Consider the following 18,941-nt stretch of genomic DNA (forward strand, 5'->3'; position numbering starts at 1 on the left):
TACTCAGAAAATAAATCTACTGTTCATGTACTGTCTGCTGCAGAGCTCATTATAGAAAGAGCATTTGTGCGAAAGTTGCTTATTCAAGAAACGTTTGTTTTCAGCGAGTATTCCAGTAACAAACATGCTTGGTGTCTCGAGAATTCTGTACGGTGGTAGTGTTGCCGCTAGAATGTGTAGAAACTATCTTCCATGTCGTTGGTTCGCCTCCATGACGACGTCGCAGTCATTCTCGGGCATAAGAAATGATGATAGGAAACAGTCAGCCAATAAATGCGCTAAGCTGATCAACAGAAATATCATTCGAGTGAGTGGGAGAGATGCCAGTGATTTACTGCAAGGTCTCATCACAAACGACGCAAGTTTGTTGACTCGTCAGAACCCATCACTTTATACCATGCTACTAAATCAACAGGGCAGAGTACTTTATGATGCAATTATTTACGGTATTTACAAAGAGGGCAATGACGAAGCAGTTTATTTGGTCGAATGTGAAAACGAATTGGCACCAGAGTTACAAAAACACATGAAAATGTTCAAAATACGCAAAAAAGTAGACATTTTAAATGTATCATCAGAATACGAAGTCTGGGCTGCGTATGAAGTCTTTGGTAAAGTTGATTACCCTACTTCCATGGTTAACGAGTCAATATGTGTGGCTGATCCAAGATTATCGACATTTGGGCGCAGACTGGTTGTCCCGAAAAATACCAATCTTCCAGAATTGATTCCGGGGTTAACTGAAATGGATGTTCATAACTACCATACACATCGTTACATACATGGCATTTGCGAAGGCAGTAATGACTTGCCTGTAGGTAATGCTTTGCCACTAGAATCCAACTTGGATTATATGAATGGAGTGAGTTTCCATAAAGGTTGCTACCTTGGACAAGAATTGACTGCACGAACCCATCACACTGGAGTCATCAGAAAACGACTCATGCCGGTGACTCTCACTAACTACGAAAATGATGCCATCATCAACGGCAACACAACTGTCAGCACTAAAAATGGAAAAAATGCTGGAAAATTTCGCAACCACATTGGAATATATGGTTTAGCACTTTTAAGAATTGCACATACCCAAGGCATCCTTACAGTTCCTAGTGCAGATGGGAATCTAATAACGCTAGAGCCATCAGTACCAAAATGGTGGCCTCATCAGTCTATGGACTCTATACCAAAACTACACAGTGAACAGTTCTCAGCTGGGTCTGAAATGAAGAATTGAATATATATAAATATACCAGTATATTGAATATATAGATGATTAAATACTTCATTGTATGTAAATTAAAAAAAAAAAGTGTTTCACATTTACATAATTGGTCACAATAGACCTATACTGAATCAAATACTCAACAATCATCATCCTAATGTTAACCACAAAACATAGTACCAATGTGAGAAACATATAGGGTTCTGTGGCTATTATAAGTATTACTCAGTTCAGTGCTGTAATACACATAGGGTTAATTACATTGTTAGAACTAAAAGTTACATATTTTAGTGTTTGTGTTGTCTGCTAAAGCTTCTGAGATAATTCACAACAAATTACCTTGAACTGATAATTCTGCCAAATTTATTTCTCATCATACATTTGTATGACTTGTTAGGAAGTAGTAGGTACGATATCATGCAAATTCTGCATGATTTCTGTTATTTGAAGTATGAAGTAATTTGATCATGTGCTAGATCACTTGGAATAATGTATATATGCTATTTACCGTAATTTATTTGGAAAATTAAATTGGAATGTTTGAAATTTGTTTGTGTAGTTAAGTTGTGTACATTCCTGAAAGGATATGGTACAGTATTTCCACAAACTTGATAACTTTATTGCAGCTGAAATTTATACTTGTCATTAATTTTCACTGTTTTGTCATAATGTAAATAAAGTATTTCACAGGATTTGATTTTTCTGATTTATCTCTTCAGAAAAAATGAAAGTGAAAAATAAAGCATTCTGCAGTACAATAATGCAGTATAATTAGTCCTTGTATATTAGTATATATGTTCTAGAAATAACATTTAATTCATGTACAGTATTTGCTGTATTAGAATTTGCATTTATTATATGCCAGATCATTAAAATATGACTAATTGTCACCATAGATACATCTTAAGTGACCGGGCAACTACATTTGGAGTTGCATTCATACTGTAAATACATTCGTTGTTCACTGATAAGTAAAAGTCACTAAATTAACTTTACGTGAACATATAGAATAACAATAGAACTCATTGTTTTTTTCTGCCAAGTTTGTGAACCCAGTGAGATTGCGCAAAACAATAGTCAAATTAAATGCCAGTGAAAATAACTGGTTTTACAGTATGTGTACATCACTGAAGCATATTTGTCTGTGCTTTTGTTTACAGTCTATTCATACCTCTACATCACTGTGTGCTTAGTACATGGCAGAGAACTCCTAGAAAACATCACATTTGAATGATCTTTGATATATTTGTATGGAATGTACAACCCTCGCATGAAATATTGAAGTGATATTGCATAACTGCAACAGTATTGTACAAGTCATACTAATGCAGCCATACTGTGGTGTGGACTGTTAATCCAATCATGAATTTCTGAGTATCGTACAAATCTAAGAAAACTTGTTGAATTTTGTATGGTGCTATGCCCTCTGTTGTGGAAATGAAAACATCCTGATTATAATAGAACATTATTACTTTCTTTGTATATTAATGAATAAGACAGAATAAGAATTATGTAGAAGTGCTTTTACTTTTATTGTAGTGGGAGTATTGTATGAGTAAGGGATACTTGTTGGTTGTTTCACATAAGATGCTATGGCGCCCTCTATCGCAGACCGAAAAACCCTAACTGCAGTGAGATACTACAGATGCCCTCTGTGGGAGAAATGAAAAAAAAATAACTGCAGTAAAGAACTATCGTTTTCCCTAACAGACTTAAAGGGCCGCAGTCGTTGCGCCATGCATGCACAAGATATATGGGTTTCGTTTTGTAAGATGGCAACTTTGGCTGTTGTGCAGATCAACGAGTACAAACTGAGACGTTACTAAGATTTAATTAGGTGTTTTTTAGGTGAATGGAAGGTATCGAAGGAGTCGCCTGTTGTAATTAGTGCAAGTCGTGCCCAGCTCAAACCTCATACTTGTGATTAGAAGAGCACATTGTATTGTGTGAAAATCAATGTTTATCAACACAAATGTCGCACATGCATGACGACTACCGTCCTTTAAATGAATTAGGTTTCTGTAAACAGAATAAAGGTAGCAGTATTTTCCAGCTTAGGTAGCTTCAAGTTTAATACAAAGTATTTTCAAAATATTTTAAGATGCAATCCCAGGGTCGGGTTGATTTTTTTGACTGGCGTCCTCTTATAAACAATTTGTGGAAGTGTAACACGATAGTTGTTTTGTTACTGGGAACACGATTGGATAAAAGTTATGTTTGCATTGTAATCAAAGAATGGCTTCTCATCGTTGATTATGTGCAGTTTGTTTTGGTCTAGTATAATAAAACATGGTGTACAATATTGGTGAGTGTGTGTTATCTTACTTTACACAGGATAACAAATGGAGCCAGTTACTGTAGAATACTTTATTTTCGCTTGGAATTTATTTTCGCTATTTTCGCTGAAGGGATGATTCCGTGAAAATAAAATCCAGCGAATATACTTTTTTTCCTATATTTCACATTAAACTCATCAAAAATCAGTGAAAATAAATTCCAAGCAAAACGCCCAAAAAGCCTTTTCAGCGAAAATTAAATCCAGCGAAAATAAAGTATTCCACAGTATTTGATTATAAATGTGGGGTCAGAGTGTACTATTTGCTTACGGCCCCATATACTTGACAATACTGATTAATTTCAAAGAATGCAACTTTCCAAACATTCTCAACAGTTGCTAGCACATCACTGAGAGCATTTATTCAATCTCTGGTTTCAAATTGATCAGAGGATACTATTGTAAGCTGATAGCGCCCTCTATGGTGTGAAAATACCTGCCTCGTCTACTATGTTTGCGTACTGGACAAAATTGTTCTATGTTTAATGCAGATTTAGTTACCATTTTTTTTTTTTTTTTTATTTATTCTTTGATTGTTTATGCAGATATTTATTACTTAAAATTTTTATCTGCAGAAATATGCATTGTATTTGCTCTATTAGAAATACAGGCACTTCATAAAAGTGTTTCTAAGGGCAAAATAAGTTGTATTTTAATGATTCAGTATACAACACATGCAATTGTTGTTAAATGCAAAACTGGTGACTGTAAGGTATAAAAGAATCTAAAATATGCACTGTAGGCTGTAATTTCAACATGAAAGACTGTACACAAACATGCAATAATCTTTGAGCATCTACTAGTATTCTGTTTTTTATCACTTTAATACCCCGGAAGTCCATGACCCTAAGAACAAAAGATTTTTAACTTCCTCTTAAAATTTGTAAATAGAAATTCATTGCCAAATCTGATGACGAATCTCATGGAATGACATTTTCTTTATTTTTGTATGTCCCATATTCGTAAAAATAGGCTTAGGTAGATCGGCAGCCCTGGTTTGTATGAAATGTGACTTAAATGCTTTTTCCTTTGTTAACAACAATAATATATCACTGCATGTTTATTCCGACACGATTGACCACAACATAGCACTTCATCATATAAAATACCATTTTGTAATATGCAGGGAATGTGGTAAAATTATTTCGTCTTATTTTTCTGTGTTGGGTTTTTGCAGCCTCTGGATTGTGGTGTTCAGTCGGGTTTGGTGTTAGAACCAACATTATTCAGTATGTACTGGTACATTGCACGACTTGAGAATATTATTATATTTCGACATGGGCTCCAATATATGATGCATGTATAGGATAATATCAGTTGGGAAGGAGTGCTACCCTCCCCAACCACACATAGAATCTTGTCTTGGATGAAATCTGTATTAGGATGTTTAATAATATGTCCGCCCTCAACAATGGGGGAAAAATACCGATAGAATTAATTCATTTCTCTTCAAAGTTTGTTGGTAATCACAAGGCATGCGTGTTGTGCATCCTTCAAATATGTTGCATAATCTAGGTGTGATAATGGGATACGGTTGATTCCACGTCGATCAGGTAATTTGTTCAAATTGGCAGTATATATACACTTTCGAAAAATGTGCAATATACTGCTGATTCATGTATTTGTAACATTCAGACTTTATTACTGTGATAACCTACTTTCACAGTGATAATAAAATAAAACCGATTAATTTATTAATATTTACCACATGGGGGCTGCCATCTTGAATATAGCATTAAACTAAATAAGAGACAAGTTGAGAAATGAACACCTTAATACACGAATAACATAGAACACTTTCCCTATGTATGTATTTGAAATCAAAATTGTCATCTAACTGTAAGGCCATTGCTGATTGGCTCCTGAGATGGAATGATAATTTTGATTTCAAATACCCCGGGAAAGTGTTCTATGTTCTTCGTTTAATTAGGTGTTCGTATGCATATACACATATACACTGTACAGATTTTAAGTTTCATATTTTCTTTATTGCCCACTTTTTCAATTCCTTTTGAATAGCGCCCCTTACAATAACAATCTGTACATTTTATGAGAGGGAACGCCATTCAAGGGGTAAATAGAAAGTATATGAATATTTAACAGGTTAAATACAGGGAAAAAACTCTAACTAAAATATACAATAATATTAAATAAGGAGAATAATAGACGGCGTATGTAGAGATGCGTGTCATAACACCTGAACATGCTGGCAGTACGAGGACCAAGTATATTGCCAAGTTCAACTAAAAGTATTCTATCACATAAAGCAGCACAATTTCATATATAGTTCTGTTGAAAATAAATATAGTTCTGTAATTTTTGCCCATATCGATCAGACACTGACCATTTCCTAAAAAAAATTACATTTTTCGACACAAGTCATTGTGATTATCAAATGCCTAAACACGGGCATTTTAGTCAAGTTCATTTGAATTTTTAAAATTCAAGCAAGGCTGGCAAGAATCAAGATTTGCCTTCCTTGATGTGACATAATTTTTGTTTAAATATAAAAATACAGTCACGTCTGATAGCCCCCTATAATTTAGCTTCCACATGACCACACTTTGAAGACACAATCAAAGTCGGTAACGTCATACACTTGACATGACGATACACAACAAAGTTCATTACACTGTACGGTAATTTCATTTCAATACATTAATTTCTACAATCAAGCGTTGCAGATAAGTCTGTCATGTATGACGACGTTGCTTATAATTATAAAACACAGAAGCTTGTACTTCTAGCAAAGCATGTAGCTGGCGGCTCTATGTTCTTGACATAATCAAGTTAATATTTCCGAGTTGCATATTGTCCACAATCAATGATTTGTATGCAACCATCTATTGTAATTTCTTCGTTACATTTTATGCATCACCTCTAATCTCTTCGCGGCTTTACTCTTGGAAACAACTGTTGAGAAATCAAATGAGAAGAATAATCAGGAGTGAAAAAAAAAAAAAAAAGCATCAGCATGGAGGACAGAAATTGATCAATACAGTATTTCTTCTATTAGAAGTGCAAGTAAATTTAAACAGTGTTTTAGTTTGTCTTCCTTTTCTCAACCACGTAAAAGAATGTCTTTGAGGTTTTTGCTATTGACATAGACATCAACAATTTCCAAACAAAAATAATTCTTATTTGTGAATCAAGTGATTAACCTTTTCACCACCAGACTTCCTTGCCCAAATTCTGTTGCACTATTTTTTTTATATTCTTCAATATTTCTGGAAATTTTGGAACCAACAGACAAAATTTTTACTCAAAAAATTGGGTTATTTTTGACCCAATCTTCTGATAGAAAGTGCAGACTATAAACAGAACTATTTTGTGAATTTTTGTTGAAAAGAGGGAACTGGTGGTGAAACGGTTAAGTACCAGGATGTGTGGCCTTCAAGAGGTCATGCAAATAATCTATTGGGCTATGTTACACTATTAGATATCCACATCCATGAAGAAGACAAACCCTACCCCAAGAAGATTCCTTGGAATGTATCCTTCCCGGTTTCCTTTCCTAGCCCACCACCATTCTTTCTCATCTTCATCTCCACGTCTCAGCACCACCATAGCATCACCCTCTTTAAATGCTAGTTCATCCGAGTTCTCTGCTTCATAGTCGTAGACCGCATATACCACTCCCTTGTTCATTATTCCCAACTTCTCTTGCATACCTACAGTACACAACAAACATTCTTGTTAGAATGAGTGATGTAACAAGTAACAGAGATACACAGCATGGTTTTATGTGCTGACCCAGGTCCACAATGAACACAGTAAATCTGACAGCTAAATAAAGGAATTATTTTCTCTGTATTTTCACAGAGCATAACGCGAGTGGGTTACAATATTTCCTTTGTGATTACTATACTGGTAACAGCACATGTAAGTATTGCAAAAGAATCTTTCATTTTTTGTATTACCGGGTATTATTATTTCATTGCTACTATTTTAATTTGTCATTGATGTACATCATGGTAGTATAAAATACAAAACATGATGAAAAGTTATAACATACCATATAAATAATCTGAGCAGCCATCAAATCCTTCCTCATCCTCTTCACACTTTTCAGCTGCAGTCTCCACATCGCTGATAGTCGTGGCAAAAATACATGCCCCTCTCTCGACTAAAAACTTCACCATGGCCAAGTTGTTACAGGAAGCTGCACAGTGCAATGGAGTCCTGTGAAGTTAACAAGTAAGACTTTGATGTCGCATCATATCCACATTATGAATGGCGCCCTCTTTAGGTATATGGGCAAATTGTAAACTGGTGTTTTGCATGGACAGTTTGCATGCAATGTAATCAGGTCAATATGGTTGCAGTTAAATCCAGGTAATAGTGTTTAGAATGCAGAGCATTTGGAAGGTATATTTCCGAACAAATAAAAGTGTCATAAAGGTTTGTTATGTCACAGACAAGTGAAAACAATTTGTAAAATTGCAAAATAGTGCGAGATGAATATGTGGTTTCATTATTACAGTTAAGTACATTGTCATAGTGATATCTGTATAATTTAGGCCTCCAAACAATAATTAAATGCATCAGAATATCATTTATACATAGAACATTTGAAGTAGCTGGCAAGATTCCCAGCTGCACTGAGGTATATGTCAAAATAAAAATTCAACTGACCATCCATCACTGTCAGGAGAGTTCACGTCACAGCCGTAATCTGACAGGAATGTAACAATATCATAATGTCCTGCACATATTGCATTATGTAATGCAGTGATACCTTCATCATTAGAACCGCTAGGGTTAGGGACCTGTGGGGAAACAAAAACACATGCCATGAATCATACTGACAAGTATCACTGTATAAACAGGGAAAAAAACGCTCAGATGATAATGTTTTCCAATGAACTTGGAGAACTGAACTGCATAATGATATGTAGAGTAATTTTTTTTTTTTTGCATAACACTATGGATAATTGCATTAAAAGACACATGATTCCAATCTTTAATAAACACATACATGCATACTTTCTTTATACAAAATAAGTTGCAAATACCACATGTGTTTTCATGAAAAGTGCATCTCCAATATAGAAGTAAGTATGAACCCCATATCACATTTGTTGTAAATTATTAAAATATTACTTATTTTGACCACAGAAACACCACTGTAATTTACGTAAATGCATACAGTACAAATAGAGCAAATACAGCAGCTGAAATCTAAAGTGTGAAAAAAAAAATAACCAGGATGACAACAACTTACATCATTGATTATTTTTCTAACCAATAAGAATTCCCCTTCAAGAGACGCATCAAGCAGCAACGCCAGTGGATCAAAACTGACTCGATTGCTGGCAGTCTTCTTAGCTTCACGTTTTTTCAATATGGATTTCTTTGGTTGGTGACTGTAATGCTGTCGTATTTGTAAACTTTCCATGGCAGACGTCCTGGCTGTTTGTGACAATGCGTCCCTGTACTGCTGTGGAGAAGGCTCGATGGAATTGTCAAAGATCTCACGTCTGATATCATTTTTCTTCTGTGCAGGATAATATGAAGGGTAAGTATTCTGCGCTGATACAGCTGGATTGTTATGGGTAGATTGTTCCTGTTCTTGGGGAGACTGAGGGGGTTGCTGCTGGTAAAACGTTCTTCTTGACGGATCCATATTGATGGTGTTGTCGAATTTCGTAGCTGGTCGGTCAGGTTGATAGAATGTCTGACTATCACTCTCTGAGGAACTTCTTTCTCTATCGGTTGGTGGCCGTACCATTGGCATTGCTTCTTTTTCCTCTGTGTAAGAATGCCTTCTCCTCAATGGCCTGGGAACATTTCGGTGTCTGTTGTCACCTTCCCACTGCCGAGTATTTGGATACACTTGGTTATATTTTGGTGAAAGATATTTGACCGGACTAGGTGGCCTTCGATTTGGATCATTACTATAGGGTGGGGCATTCTGTCCTCCGTTCAAGTTAGGACGAGTGTTCTGAACACCTGGGAAAAGGTGTTGTGACTGCAGAGGGATTTGTTTACCATGTTGCATTCCAGATGCCGAGTAAGCTGGAAGAGGTGATGTCTGTGATGGTGGTGGTGGTGGATGTGGATATGGTGGTCTTGGCATGGCTTGCATGTAGTTTGGTGGACTGGGATGGTCCCTATAAGCAGGATGAATTGGTTCACTTCGTGGTGTATCGTAAATAGGCTCAGTTGCATTCTGGTGCATAGGCTTGACAGTAGCTGTGGTGGTTGTCACAGCTGTGGTTTGTGCAGATGCTGTTGATCTAAACGCCTCTGTGGTAGTGGTTACTGGTTTGTACGCTTCCACAGGGGGTGTTAGATTAGTGAATGTGGTACTAACTGCAGTGGGTGAGCACCTTTGATAAGACTGAGTCGTCCTTATGGTGTTATTGCCATTTCCAAGAAGAATGGACAAAGCATCATTGACAGCAGTTACAGCAGGTGGCAAATTCTCACTGGAGTTGCCTTGATGCTTTGATGTTGGTATAACAGTCTTTTGACTTGGTGATAGTTGTGCTTTGGGAGATGAGCTCTGGCTGTTATCTCCAGCTGTGGACACATGAAGAGAAGAGGCAGGTGGTCTGTAAGTCAGCACCTCTGGATTGCCAATACCAGGTTTCTGAACTCTAGTTGGGGGTTGGGAAGCCCCATTGGGTTGAGTGTTAACAGAAGTGATTTTTGTGTTTGGTGACTTAGGAGGAACAGCCGGGGGTTGTCTCTTCCAAACCGGTGATGGTGGATGATACATCTGCGGTTTAATTTCTGGGGAAGGTGGATGCTGCCCGGCTGATGAATTCCCTAGCGATGTAGGATGCCTCGAAGTCGCCACTGGAGATGGAGGTTTCTGTACCTGTGTTGCCACACTGGGCATCTTCTGATACTGTTGGTGTGACTGAGTAGTCATTGTTGGAGATGGTGGATGCTGAGGTTGTACAGCAACATTACCCTGTGCCTTGAGTGGCTCCCCATTCAATGGCAGATGACTTGGTTTTGCAGGCACAGGAGGTTTAGGTCCAACACCTCGGTTAGCTTGTACATTACTATTTTTTAGCTGCAGCTGCGAAACTGGTCTTTGCTTAGATTGCATAGCTGGATGTGGCTTTGGCAGTGTTTGGGGAGGGTGGCTTGTAGTAGTTGTAGTCGTAGCTGTTTGAACACCTGCAATCGCTGCAGAATACGATGGAAGAGGAGCAGACGTTGTGATCGGTTGCTGATTGTTACTACTTAAACTACTACTACTACTACTGCTGTTATTACTCTTAGAGTGGGAGGGGTAAATAACCATATTCTCAAGACTGGAATTGTCTGTGATAGAAGTGGAATCACTACTACTTTCAGTGTTTCCTTCCGGTTGTCCCCGTATACCTGGCACTAAATTATCACTGTTACTTTGAGATAAAGTCTCTGTCAATTTCACAGCATGGCCTTTATAATTCTGTATTGGCTGTACAGGCTTGGCTGTATTGTTATTTTTATTTCCACCTTTCTCTGGCATCACCCCGTTCACAGTTGAACTATTGCTTTTACCCTTTTCTAGGTCACCATCTGCATGTTTCAAATCATTGGCATCTCCTGCTTCCACAAGCTTTGGCTTAATTGGTATAGTATACGTGTCTTTAGATGTTTCCGGCCGGTTAGATTTATTTGGTGCTTGCACACTGTATGGTTCCACAGCGGCGATATTTGTTGGCCTACTGTTTGGCGTTCTGGGTAACGATACTATCCCATTTGGCATATTGTTGAAGCTATGCTGCTGTAGGTGATACGGTTGCAATGGTGACTGTTGCTGTTTATGCTGATGTAATTTTTGCTGTGCCCGTCTTTTCCGTAGCCTTTCAGCCAATTCTTCGATACGTTGATCCATGGTGGCTACTTCTTCCTTACGTTGCACAATAACCTGTTGCTGTGCTTGAAGTTTTGAGCTCTGTTGCTCATTTAATTTGTTTCGAATCTGAAAAAAAAAAAAGAGTATGAATGAATGAAAACAACTTGAGCTGGAGAAGTAAAGAATTCTGTACTATTGATCAGTGACAATGCATCATGGGATATTAAATATATTTATAAAACTATTATCACACTGAAATCACACTAAATTAAATGTGAATTATTAGCTCTAGCACAATTATTAGCAATATTAGGATTTATATCATTATGAAATTTTCTATCCATTATGTCAAGCAAAATGACAAGATATGAAGAAATTCTTTCACCATGGAAAACAATGTATTATAAAACAAACGATAGAATGCAAAATTTTCCATTTTTTTTTAGAAAATTGTAAAAAAAATTTCTTCAAATTTTCTGTCAGTTTTGTCCAAACAAAGTTGGTTTCATACAAGTAAATGCTCCAAAACTTGCTGTTTTTTTTTAGGGTCAAACATTAGAAATCATGGTTTGTGTCGTCTTGTACGAACATGCTTATTTTTCATGAATATGACAATATGTTTCTACTGGAACACCTTGAACTTTTTTTAACAAATCTTTCAGCCACCTTTCAAATAGTATCACTATTGATAAAAAGGAAATTAAAATATAGAATTACAGTGTCACAATATCGACCTTTGAAATTTGACCTCACCCCAGGAATGTCAATTTGGTTTTTCACTCACCATGAGTTCTTTTTTCAGTCTCTCCACCTCGGCTGCAGCTGGTGTGTTATACATGCTGTCCCCATTCAATCCGTTTATTTTACCCTTTCGTAGCATCTCCAACTGTTCCGTGAGCTCATCTACTTTGGAAACAGCAATAGCCAGTTCTTTTTCTTTTTCACTGAACAGCTGTCGTATCGTTTCTAGTTCAGAGGCTGTGGGAGTAAAACGAGTCACCGATAAAAATGTCTGCCTTGTTCAAATTAATCAATGAACAGTTTACATCAGGATATTGTTTCAAAAATACTTTGCAGTTTAATCAACTCAAAGGTACATTCTCTGGAATGAAAACACATGTGCCAGACATTATAAAGTGGGGTCAGAAAGTAAACTAAGAGTAAGCAATGAAAGTATGGCTTCTTATAAATGATTTTAACAGACTGAATGGAGGGTCTATATTCCAAGACGGGTCTCCTGATAAGATATGAGGGGTTAGCTAGGTGGGGGTACAGAATCTGTACACCATATTTGTACATTCTAATTTACCGGTATAGTGCAAGCTTTTGTGTGGCTAAGAATTTGTTTGTGATGTATGGAAACATATTAATAAGCCTCACTCACTTAATGATACATTATTGGTTTTTGTAGTATCCACCTGTCCGCGTATTGCCCTTAATTTACGTAATTTCAGTTCCTGGCTTTCAACTTTTTCTCTAAGCTTCCTTAGTCTTTCATTCTCTGCTGCCATTTGCTGTAAAGATGAGAAAAAAAAAAATCAACGATGAGTCTAGTTTAATGAAACCTTTCATTACAATCCACTGGGATGGTAATCATCATGTTCCAATCAGCATGTTCCAGTTATATTTAACCTGTTAGCATTTGTTGGTTACATTTTAAAATGGATTCAAATTTCAAAAGGTATTTTCCATAGCTTATGCAACTCAGCTAGTCACAGTGAGCTTCGTTTAGTCTCCTACCAAGTGACCACAGGAAGCCTGGTGTCGTACAAAATTAGAATTCCATTTAGAAAACCACAGGAAACTCTCACATAACTAATTCATGTTAACAAGCACTCAGGTAGCTTTTACAGCTCAGCATTGCAGTGCATGCAGTTTATGCAAATCTGTGAATTACGTCCAGTCACCATGGCAACAGAATATTTTCATCTGTCATCGTCACAGACTTTGGATAATGCGATGAAATAACAAACAAAGCTACATTAAGAGAATCAGTTTTTCTTTTAACAAAATTATTATTATGTCCTCCCATCTCTAAACATCATAAGACTGATTGTAAAATACTTTACTATAGTATTATGTACACTACAAATGCAATATAAAATTTATGAAAAGCAGTTCTTTGACATTTAACATTTTTGGAATAAATTGAAAAATTAAAACAACAGCTTTAACTGCCACAGGCAGCAAATATTTTGGATGAATTCAATTTTTTTCCCGTGAAAAAAAAATAACAGCTTCATTCCCATGTACCATTTTTTCCCTCAAGATTGTAATGTTTTTCTCTCTAGGTGAAACATGTTTTCCGAAAAATCAATTTTAACATACTGAAAACATAACATTTTTACAACTCAAGAACATTTTAAAGACTACCCATCTTCAACTATAAGATTAAGCCACCTTTCACAGAAAAAACTTGCATAATTTTTCAACAATTTTTAACTTTTTTGATCAAGACTTGTATCATCAAGAAATTATGTCAATACGGTCAAAAATTTACAAAGAAATGATAAAAAAAATACCAGAAAATGCCAAAAAAAGTTGCACAACCATTTTGGTGGAAAAAACAATGGTGTCCTAACATTTACTTCATTCACAAAAATATACAAAATTAAATTCAGTAAACAGCATGACATACCTGATGTTTTTTCTCTTGTTGCTTCAAAAATTTCAACCTTTGTTCCTTGGCAACCAACATTTGCTGCTGGGTCTCAATCTGTTGTTGTTGCCGGGTCGCCATTTCTTGTAAATCACTCAGCGTCAAATCCACACCAGCGGGAAGCTGAAAGAAGAAGCAGAAATACAAATAAGATAAGATGTGCATCAGTGAAAATACATATTTTCAGAGTGAAAGCAAACGATCATTGGTTTTCTTTGGTTACATACAACAGTGTTAAATTTGTGAGTAATGATGAGTAATTGTTTTCAAAAATAAAGTCAAAACAGATCATGTTTTTTTTGAGGTTGACAGAGGAATTTTAGTTCAAAAAATGTACACTGTTTATCAACATTCTACAAACCATTTAAAAATTACCTCATTAACTGTTTACCAATGTACTTTCTGCAGACTAGCTTTGACAATATATTCCAGACGTTCAAATTGCAAACATTCCTGGTGGTCTTAACTTTTCAATTTATATTACCGGTAGTTTATTTCTCAACACATCAACTTTTTAACAATTCTAATTGGATACTATTTCATTTTAGTTCTGATCATTTTCATCAAGGTTTAAGAGTAGTGACAAAAGTGGGTGATAAATACAGGAAATATTCTGAAAGAAACATGACGGTGATAAAATGGCTGATTATTATTTTTGGGGGTAATCTGTTGAAGAATGTAGATTTTTCAAAAATAACAAATTATGAAACCACAAAAGAAACTCTCACAGAATGTTCCCATGGAATGAAGTTATCAATAAATACTAGGCACATAGCCAGATGAAAATGTTATCCCTCACTAAAAATCTCGTAGCTCACTGACTCTATTTTAGGAATGTATTTTATATTTTCCATCACCACATCCGCCAACAAACATACAGAAAAAGACATTAATGAGTTCCATAGAGTAAAGATCAAAACACTGCTATTTCAATCAACTAAAAACTAATTATGAAGGCCGGAGGTCAGTCAGTCTTAACTTCTAGGCTGGTATGTTTCTATTTCTGGCATGGCAATCTGGTTAGTAGGTTACACAACGTCACCACGTCATTGTGATGTCTGATGATGTCATTCTGAATTCTACATGTGATTTCTCAATGGAAGCCTGTGGCGCTAGCAACACATCCCCTGTATCTAGGCAACGCCATGGTATTTAGTATGACGTACGTATACGACCCAAAGGCTGAAACAAAGCTATGTTGTGTAAAATTAAACCACATCTAAAATTTGACTTAAAAATTTACCACACTGATTTGATTGTTAGATTTTAATTTGGTTGAAGGTGGTCTCTTCATAAAGTTCACTTGTCACTTTTACTGTACTACTATGTCAAAAAACTATATAAGCTGTGATTGGACAAAGTAGAAGACACGATAGTTATTAGATTATTACTGGAGGAAACAGATAACTTTCAACACTGGAGGGTGTAAATAACTGAGAAAAAATGGAGGAAATCATCAAATTGATAGGCATCATCAACAGTCAAGTATAATTACAGTCTGCTATGCTGTGGAGTGATAAGGAAGACAGTAAAACACAAGACAGCTCACTCTTGAAATGAAACCATGCAATATAGATGTAATAGAAATTAACCATTAGAATCTTTGATAGGGGAAGCGATAGAATAATTGTGAAAATTTTTATTTTTACAAATGTGTGTTACATTTTTTTATATATATTTTTTCACTAATTTATTTTTTCAAAACTTTCTCATTCTGATAGGACCTCCCCTCAGTTTTTAATAATAAACCCTTAGTCTTCTTTAATCCAGATGACTGATGCATGTAGCCATTGCTGGATTAACAAATGTTTTGAAGTGACACTGCATGAACAGCTGGTGACAGGACATGTTAGGTTTTCTAATCTAGTTTCTGTCATCAAGGCATGGGCACAATCATTTACATGTACTGACCTGAACCAAGCCCAGTCAGATGCCAGAAGGGAACAACGCAAATAGCTAGTGTATCTGACACACAAATTTTAAGTGTGTGACACACTCACCTCAGATGAGTCACTCCTTTTTTGGTGCCTCATTCCACATTCATCTAATTAAGTTGATGTTCCCACACATTAAACTACACAGTAACTATCTCCACACGCCATAAATTATCAGCCTTTTAGAACGCTTTACTTTACTCACTATTAGATTTCAAATTGTAGTAAAATCGTCAAATTTTCTTTGCTAAAAATTCATAATTTAAAAGACTTCAAAAGATACTTACAGTCACTCCCTATCTTTAAGGGCCCAATTGCAATATTAACTGCAGGGGAAAAAATGCACAATTTTCTCAAGTGTGTCATTCTCAAAACTGTTTACTGTACACCTATCCATACATACTTGTCTGAATTTAAATTCATAATTAAAGCATACTATGAAAGTACCAGTATCTACATATACCAGTATCTCCTCAGCTCTATACTCAGTTTCTATCAACAATGATGACGATGAAGATGAACCCAGTACAAGAGGTCAATGAGGCAAATAAACATTGAAATAGACCACAAATACCAAAACAACAATAGCAGATAGACAACTTGTTTACTGTGCAGTTAAAGCACAATGGCAGCTATAGCTACCTCAAACAAACTGACTCAACAAGCACAAATTGTAAGGCAATAGATTCGATAAAAACTAAATTACAACTAAAAACTTTATTTCCTCCTTAAATCCTCTTCTCTCAACCCCCAAACAAAAACGCAAGTGACAATTTTAAGATGATTCTTTAATTTGAATCAACTGTTTCACATAGGGGTATGTTACGATGTAGTGTTAATTAACAATCATGCATCTGATCATTTGAAAAGTGTACTCCAGGAACGGAGATGTAGCATTTCATATAAATATACAGTATTACTGCATCACATTGAAGAAATCATATGACAATGGTAGAAAATTAAATTGGTTCTCAACCCTCTCCGTTACCTAATTGAAAAAAATGTTTCAGAGCTAACTGTAATCAGGGGGAGTATGATTGCATTTTTAAAAAGCATGATGCATGCTGTATTAATCGGGATTTGCGGTGCAGTCAAATTACCCAACCCCTACCCATAGCATCAGACGCCAACAATGTCTGATTTGATTTACTTTGAATGAATGCTGTATGGCTGTCATCATTCCAGAATTAGCAAACAGGAACTGTACTAGAAACCCTTGGTGACCCATGGAAATGGCAAACATGTAACCAGGGGTATAATGTGTGAAATTCAATCCACATAGTCTCAAATCATTCCAGCAGCTGGCAAAGTAAGGGTAGAACACAAATCTCACAGAGTGACATCTTTATAGCAATGCTGCTAAGTTCATACCACCATGTTTAAATGTTTATTTCAGTAGAATGTGCGTAATTACAAACAGGTATGAATTATAAACAGGAGGACATCTACAAACATCCTAATCATACTTTACCAATGGAATGTGTTTACTTTTTGGTCACATGCTAGCTAGAGTTAAAAAAAAAATTGTGTGAAAGACACCTAAGTATAGCATAGAAACTTGGTGGAAAGTAAGTAATTAAGTATCATCACTTTAGTGGTTTGAACTGTATTATTAGAGTTTTTTTTTTTATTTATATTTTAACTTGAGAATTTAATTTAAACAAAAAATACTGCCAATGAAATTCAAGCATGATTTTACCATTTGAATGCTATAATTTCTCAAACTAAAATTTGGGTGCCACATTATGCAAATTTTTCAATAGTTTGTTTTACTGGCCCTAATGGAGACAAGTCTGATGAAAGTTGACATTGGCACTTATAGGGTTAAGTCATAAAATGTATTGGAAAGAAAAAGAGCTGGCCGTCAACACGACTGGATTTGTAGGAGAAAATTGTTCACAAATTACCTAATTGTAGCCAAGTACTTGTACATTTAGATTATACAGGAATCCTTAAAACAAGAAAACATACTGGCAAATTTTTTTTTAATACAATGATGTCAAATTTTGAAATTTTCAGATGGTACAATATTAGACAAGTTTTACACCTGACTTTTTACACTGCGATAAACATCATTTATGAAATCACAGAATTCACCATAAAAATAACATGAACAAATTCAGAGCATAAAAACAAATTAAGATTGGAATTGTAATTTCTGCCAAATAACATTCCAATGGAGAAACTACAATCAATCCTCACATGTTACAGAAACCCCATAGAAGGGTGAAAAGGTCCCACATAACAAAAGTATAGAGAACCCTACTTACGCAGTTGGCAATCTGTTCATATATCTGATTTTAGCTCTCAGACTGCTGCAAATGGACACAGTAAACAGGAAATAGAAACCCTGCTGGCTTGGAACGAAAATTTATATATCCTTTCTTACAGGTAGTAAAAACAATGTTTCCGTTGGCAGTAGACAGAACAGGTGATGGTATCTGACCTGAAAACTGCACTTCCATCATACCAACCAAGTAGTGCAGAACAAACATTGTGTACAACTTTATAGAGAGAGAGAGAGACTGGGGCTTTCAAGATGGATTAATCAAGCATGTACAAAACATGTACACCATACAGTCATGAAATAATCTCAGCAATTCAACTTTCAACCTGTATTGTGTTCACAGGGAGCTTGTTTAAATTGCGAAGATAAAATTGGTCTGAAAGATGCACCACATTTGAGCTATACACCACGGTATACAAGCACACCACGGATTATGCAGACAAGCTGCAAGAAAGAAACTTATCAGTGTATGAAAAGGTCCCAGCCCAAACAAATTGGGGAATTGATTGCACTCCTGGCTCAATCTCATCTGATTTGCTCGCATCAACAAACAGAAAATGAAAAAAAAAAAAAAAAAAAAAAAAAAAAAATGCCATGGTCATGATGTTTATTATTCACATACAAGGACTAGTTCTTAATTGACATGGATTTGGCAGTCAAGAGAAAAAAAAAAAAAAATCTCAAAAACATTCCAATAATAATG

The 18,941-nt window shown here is 35.8% G+C and overlaps 2 protein-coding genes across 7 annotated transcripts in view; one reads left to right on the forward strand and one right to left on the reverse strand.

Moving 5' to 3' along the window:
* The first annotated feature begins 1 nt into the window (after position 1).
* LOC100370531 (iron-sulfur cluster assembly factor IBA57, mitochondrial-like) lies at positions 2–1,768 on the forward strand. The gene has a single exon (XM_002740796.3). It carries the CDS (start codon positions 125–127, stop codon positions 1,232–1,234), a length of 1,110 nt encoding a protein of 369 aa, XP_002740842.1. The 5' UTR covers positions 2–124; the 3' UTR covers positions 1,235–1,768.
* Positions 1,769–5,523: 3,755 nt separating this feature from the next.
* LOC100370385 (apoptosis-stimulating of p53 protein 1-like) overlaps positions 5,524–18,941 on the reverse strand; it is a 51,543-nt gene continuing 38,125 nt past the window's right edge. For all 6 annotated transcript variants that reach the window (XM_085492626.1, XM_085492627.1, XM_085492629.1 and 3 more), the window contains 8 exons: positions 13,997–14,140; positions 12,743–12,872; positions 12,143–12,336; positions 8,782–11,484; positions 8,193–8,326; positions 7,573–7,739; positions 7,029–7,228; positions 5,524–6,470 (listed from right to left, as the gene is read on the reverse strand). In XM_085492626.1, coding sequence (XP_085348752.1) covers positions 6,438–6,470; positions 7,029–7,228; positions 7,573–7,739; positions 8,193–8,326; positions 8,782–11,484; positions 12,143–12,336; positions 12,743–12,872; positions 13,997–14,140 — 3,705 coding nt within the window. In that variant the 3' untranslated portion in view covers positions 5,524–6,437. The remainder of the gene's footprint in view (positions 6,471–7,028; positions 7,229–7,572; positions 7,740–8,192; positions 8,327–8,781; positions 11,485–12,142; positions 12,337–12,742; positions 12,873–13,996; positions 14,141–18,941) is intronic.

This window comes from Saccoglossus kowalevskii, chromosome 2 (genome assembly GCF_978046115.1).
Source record: "Saccoglossus kowalevskii chromosome 2, keSacKowa6.1, whole genome shotgun sequence".
Classification (NCBI taxonomy): domain Eukaryota; kingdom Metazoa; phylum Hemichordata; class Enteropneusta; family Harrimaniidae; genus Saccoglossus; species Saccoglossus kowalevskii.

What these genes read in the sequence shown, in the direction of transcription:
- LOC100370531 (XM_002740796.3), top strand. Translation starts at nt 125, where the DNA reads ATGCTTGGTGTCTCGAGAATTCTGTACGGTGGTAGTGTTGCCGCTAGA.